A 6,000-nucleotide genomic window follows, 5' to 3' on the forward strand; every position below is an offset into this window, starting at 1 on the left:
GTGTGACGTAGTGTTTTTTTTCCTTTGACGTCATATGGAATGAATTCTTTAAATGAAATGCATAAAGAACGCACTCGGTGCACCAAAGTCTATGATCACTCGATAAATGGCTCTTATAGATGAAGGCGATTTTTAGTCTAGCTAGGCCTTGTGACGTAGTGTTTTTTTTTCCCTCTGACGTTATATGGAATAAATTCTTCAAACGAAATGAAAAAAGAACTCGGCATAGTAATGTTTATTAAGCCTCGTTATGTGACTCGCGTTTAAAAAAGGAATGATATCTTGATTTAGATCTAATCTAGATTTTTTAATCTAGATCTAGATTTTTATTACAGTATATCTAGATCTGGATTTATATTCTAATTAAAATTATTTTAGAGTCTAGATCTAGAATTTCTAGATCTAGTTTAGACTAAAATAGACTAGATTAAGATGTAGAATTTCAATTTCTAAACTTAAAGTGTAAAAAAAAGTGTAGATTTTCATTTCCAAACGTTTTGATCAATATTGTAATGTTTTAATATACTAAAACTAATCTACTATTTTTTATTAAATTTAAATTTATATTTACGGCAAATGAATCTTTGAAACATTATTACTTTTGACCATCGGATGGCTGCCTGGTCGTGCGGTTTGCGCGCTGAAATGTCGTTCAGATTTATGGATGGCCCAGGGTTCAAACTCTGCCCGCTCCCATCCCCCGTCGTCCTGCGGGAGGTTTGGACTAGGAAGTAATTATCTTCAACTCTGAAGGAACATCCGAAACGTGTAAAATATTTTACATCAAAATTAAATCACCTCTTGAATATTATTTGCGAATATGCAGATCCGACAGGGATCCGACTTCGACGGGGGCCGCCTCTGAGTTTGTGTAACACAAACTCTCTTTGTAATCTTGTTGTTTTTGAATTATAGCCAGAGCATGATGAAAACTTACAGCCTTTTCAGTGGGTAAATTTGCCCTCCCTGGTGGGCCAAGGAGTCTGCAATGGTGTTACTCATTTGGATAGAATTATTCATTTCGCTCATCATTTGTGTTTCACTACCCTGTTATGATTAAACTTTAATATCATTTTTTGTTCGTTGTCAGAAAATGTTATAGTTGTTTGTTGTTTTTTTGTTATCAGAAAATGTTATAGTTGTTTGTTGTTTTTTTGTTATCAGAAAATGTTACAGTTGTTTGTTGTTTTTTTGTTGTCAGAAAATGTTATAGTTGTTTGTTGTTTTTTTGTTATCAGAAAATGTTATAGTTGTTTGTTGTTGTTTTTTTGTTATCAGAAAATGTTATAGTTGTTTGTTGTATTTTTGTTATCAGAAAATGTTACAGTTGTTTGTTGTTTTTTTGTTATCAGAAAATGTTACAGTTGGTATCGAATTATAGGAGAATGCAAGCTCTTTTTACACAACACAAAGTATACAAATCCAAATATCAATTTAGTTTAATGGGGTGAAATCAACTTCGGTATCGTCAAGTAGGAGAGAAAGAGTTAACTGCTAAGACGTTGGTTTTCCTGGCTGATCCAGGCAACCCATTCCATTCTCTTATGGCACTAGTGGAGATTAGGTACCAGTATGTATGGCATTTTACATATGGAATAAAAAATATGCCTTGAATATTTTATTAGGTTCTGTTTACTATTTTGAAAATTAAGGTTCAGAGTTTTAAGCTACACTTGTGTTTACTGAGCGCCTAAAGGCAGCACGGAAAACCTTCTCCCAGATCACCCCCCCCCACACACACACACACTAATGGTTCACAAATGAGATTGGACCATAGCGCTCTGAGCATGCTATAAGCATGAAAGTACCGCTAAGTAAAAGCTATAATAATAATAATAAAGTGTCTCTAAATTTAGTGATTTTACCAAGTGTGTTAATTTGATCAAACTATCTATTATGAATGCAGTCCCCCACCTCAGAACATCCAAAATCACGTGACAGAGAAATGCTTACCTCCACTGGCACAGTAGAGAACGTATAAAGATATAAGAAGCCGCGAGCTCCTTCGTTGATTCTTTCTGGGAGCCATGGTATGATGTAGTGAGTTCCCACGGACGAAAAATTTACTATAGAAATGTGAATTAACATTCAATGAAATATTTGAAATTAAAAAAAAATAAAACACTATTTTCAACATTGCCGCTGACTGTAATAGAGAGTTGTGTAAATCGTTATAACCTGGACCTTACCGTAGCCGAAAGGGGGGGGGGGGGTTCACCCTACTCGAAATGAAATCCCCCCCCCCCCGGGCTGAAATTTCGTAACTGATTTTGTACATTAATTTTGTTTATCTTAAATGAGATTTTAATGTTATGCCCAAGCTCAGCCAAGGAGGTTTATGAGTTTAACTTCCCCCATCCAGAGGGTCTTAAGTTTCATCCCCCCCCCCAGATAGTTTTTAAGTTTAAACTCTCCTCCCTACAGAGGGTTTTGATGTTAAAATTTATTCTAAATTCTATGAGCGTAGCTAATGAGGTTTTGGGCTTTGTTGGGAAAATAAAGGAATTTCAGAGATTTTTAAATTTAACCTTCACCCACCCCCAAACAGTGGATTTTGACGATAAAACTTCTAATTTCGATATAAAAACAAAAGCAAACTACAGTAACTTAATTCGTGAGCGTAGCCAAGAGGAGTTACAAATTTTTACGGAATCAGAAACCCCTTTTGGTAACGAACCATGCTGAGAATAACTCCCTTAGAGCACGTGAGAGGAAGCGAGCAGTGAGTTTGAAGGTCGCCTTGTCCCCGTACAAGGACAGCCATAATGTCGGACATGTACCAGTTCTCTCTCTATCCAATCCTTGTCTCGTCGTCCTCCATGCAGTGGCGGCACCGTGTGTGGTAGTTTCCTTCCACCGTCCGAGATAAACTCAAATTGGACAGTGACCGACTCGGAACTGGGCTAGGACGGCCTGCTCCGCACGACTGAGTTGCCCCCACGCGTCCTTTCTGTCTGGTCTGCTCATTGCCCTGTGGAGCTCACGGCCCTTAACCGAAGAGTCCCAGCCATCGTACCAAAGCGCCAACAATCTTTTGTTTGGCCAGAGATCGTACACTTTGTATGTGCACGGTTCATCAAGCACTAGTGCCGTCTGGACCGCGGTTTTGCAAGGGTGGTCAGCCACTTCGTGACCAACAACACCACAATGGGCGGGCACCCATTGCAAGGTAACGTTCACACCGAATCGTAGGAGAAGCCCCCCGACCGTGAGGAGGTCCCATACCCTTCTGACACCTTCGTCTAGCGCCTCTAAGGCCTCTAGAGCGGACAATTCTACAATTCGATTTACTCCATGGAAGCTGGACCCAGCAGAAACATGGACAGCTGTTCTCAAAAACATCTCTAACGATTTTCCTATAAATTTAACAGTTGGTGTATATGTCTAAGCAAAATATTACAAGCTCTAGTTAGACAGTTATAATATTTCAAAGGAAAAAAAACAAAAAACTTACAATTTGGCTTTATTAGACTTAGAAAAAAAGATGGCGTGAGTCAGCCTTAGAGTGACGAAATTATAGGATAACAGTGTAAATGTAAAGATGTTTCAATTTTATTGAAATAATATCTAAGCTTTACTAATATATTCTAGGTAAATCTAATATAGATTAATCTAGATTCTAGATTAAGATCTAAACTAAATCTTAAAGAGATTTAAATCAGAAGTCTAGTTCTAGTATTAGATCCGGATGTCTATGAAATGGTAATATCAATAAATAATCTCTCAAGCATGAAGTCATTGTGGTTCAGTTGTTAAACGCACACTTTCAAGGATCCCCTGGCAATCAAATCATTAAACAGAAACAATCTGAGATAGACTTTGTCACATGTAAATTAGGAGTGAGTCTGGTGTGAATGTATTGTTTGGTTTCTTATAGTTATAATGTTTTTTTGTTTGGTGAAATGCACAAATTGTAAGACAAATTTCCATATGGACAGTAAAGATTATTCTTATTCTTATTATTATTGTTATTATCTGTTTAATTTCGTGTTCGATATCTGGTCTTTACCAAATATTTAAAAAAAAAAAAAATTTATATTTTATTTTAAGTTATACAATGGAAGTATTGCCTTTTTAGCAAATGTATTTTTAAAAAGTTGTTCTTGTTAATATGACTTCATTTGACCATAAATACTATCTTGAAACCTTTTTTTTTTTCAATAAAATAATAGTAAAAGTAAAGCAATGGTATTACTTTCAGAGCTTGCGATAGTGTGCAGATGATGTAAATGTGTACTGTTACTATGGCTGGTTAACAAAAGTGCCATGTGACCAGCAAAACAACAACAACAACAACAATAACAACCCAATCGCCTTTACTTCTGCTGCGTCTGGCCTTTAGGTGAACTCGAGAGCCTCTTTTCAGATACCCAAGTTACAAATACCAAATTTTCACCTAAAATTTGAACTTCAGATCGCTTAAATCGGAAACCAATAGTTCTTCCACAAGGCCACAACGCTTCTTTATTCAATAAAGGCAAAGTTAAAAAAACAAAACAAAAAAAAAACTCAAATTTAACGATTGAACATAGCTTCACCACAACCCTGCCACGTAGGTATAATGTGTCTCCGATGCCTAAGGCGGATCTTTAAAATTAGGTGGCAAGATAAGATAACCAATGAGGAAGTGCTACATAGAGCAGGATGCCAGGACATCCGCTCTATTATCAGCAGCAGACGCCTTGGCTGGCTTGGCCACGTTCGTAGAATGCCAGTAGGTCGACTTCCACAGGACATCCTGTATGGCGATCTAATAGAAGGCAGGAGAGCCGCTGGTCGCCCACTCTTACGTTATACGGATGTATGCAAACGCGACATGAAGCTCTTCAAAATCGACACTGGCAACTGGGAAGAGGTGGCACTGGACAGATCCACATGGAGAGAGAGTATAAAGGAAGGGTCACAGATTGCAGATGTCATACACAACAGAAGCAGAAAGAAGGGTGAAAATGCAACGGCGCCTGGTGATTATATATGCCCAACCTGCGATCGCAGCTGTGTATCAAGGATTGGCCTCTTTAGTCACACAAGAAGTTGCAAAGGGAAAAGATCGTCTCTCGAGACGTAAAATGCCACAGATAGATAGTAGTACTGTTTATGCTCATATTAAACAGAGCTTATATCAATAGTATAAGCACATTTTTTTTTACATATTATTGACATGTGCATATAATGAACATACATTTATATGATAATTGCACAGAAGAACAAGCTGAATTTACAACATGTAATAATCTGATGTCTCACTAATAATGCTAGGTAATTGGAATGTGCTACCAAACAGCTAGCACAACCAAACTGTCGTAGGCGTGTTATAGTTTCAATAAACTAACATTAAATAACTTGAATAAAACTTAATAAAACATTTATTAATAATACAGACAGAATGAAATTATAAAAGATTTGTCAAAAATAAAAATAAATAGTATATAATGTTTTACCTGATCTGATTACAGGACAATCGTATACTAACAGGTACGCAAATGCAAGAAACATTTTGAGTGACAAGCTTTAACCTAGAAATATAAGATAAGATAAGAAATAGAACTATTAGTCTAGATCTCATTCACTTATAATAGATGAAGCAGTGTTTAGGACTAGATCTAATTCGCTTATGATAGACAGAGCAGTCTTTAGGCCTAGATCTAATTCGCTTATGATAGACAAAGCAGTCTTTAGGCCTAGATCTAATTCACTTATGATAGACGAAGCAGTCTTTAGGCCTAGATCTAATTCGCTTATGATAGACAAAGCAGTCTTTAGGCCTAGATCTAATTCGCTTATGATAGACAAAGCAGTCTTTAGGACTAGATTTAATTCGCTTGTTAATGTAATATGATAGACCAATCAGTCTTACCCTGTATCTGAGGTCATACTTGCCTTACAATAATGGCATGCAATTATTTCTAGACCGAAAAACTCATAATTCAGCCAACACAGACACTAAAATATATTCTATCACTAAAAGCGATATGTTGATTTTGTGTTATTTTCACAGTA

The 6,000-nt window shown here is 36.6% G+C and overlaps 1 protein-coding gene across 1 annotated transcript in view; it reads right to left on the bottom strand.

The window, feature by feature from the left end:
* The window catches only part of LOC106053393 (uncharacterized), a 49,681-nt gene extending 44,156 nt beyond the window's left edge, over positions 1-5,525 (bottom strand). Inside the window, exons 1-2 of the mRNA XM_056016652.1 lie at positions 5,442-5,525; positions 1,954-2,066 (exon numbers count right to left, since the gene is read on the bottom strand). Coding sequence (XP_055872627.1) covers positions 1,954-2,066; positions 5,442-5,496 — 168 coding nt within the window. The 5' untranslated portion in view covers positions 5,497-5,525. The remainder of the gene's footprint in view (positions 1-1,953; positions 2,067-5,441) is intronic.
* Positions 5,526-6,000: the final 475 nt, after the last annotated feature.

Source organism: Biomphalaria glabrata, chromosome 18, assembly GCF_947242115.1.
Source record: "Biomphalaria glabrata chromosome 18, xgBioGlab47.1, whole genome shotgun sequence".
NCBI lineage: Eukaryota > Metazoa > Mollusca > Gastropoda > Planorbidae > Biomphalaria > Biomphalaria glabrata.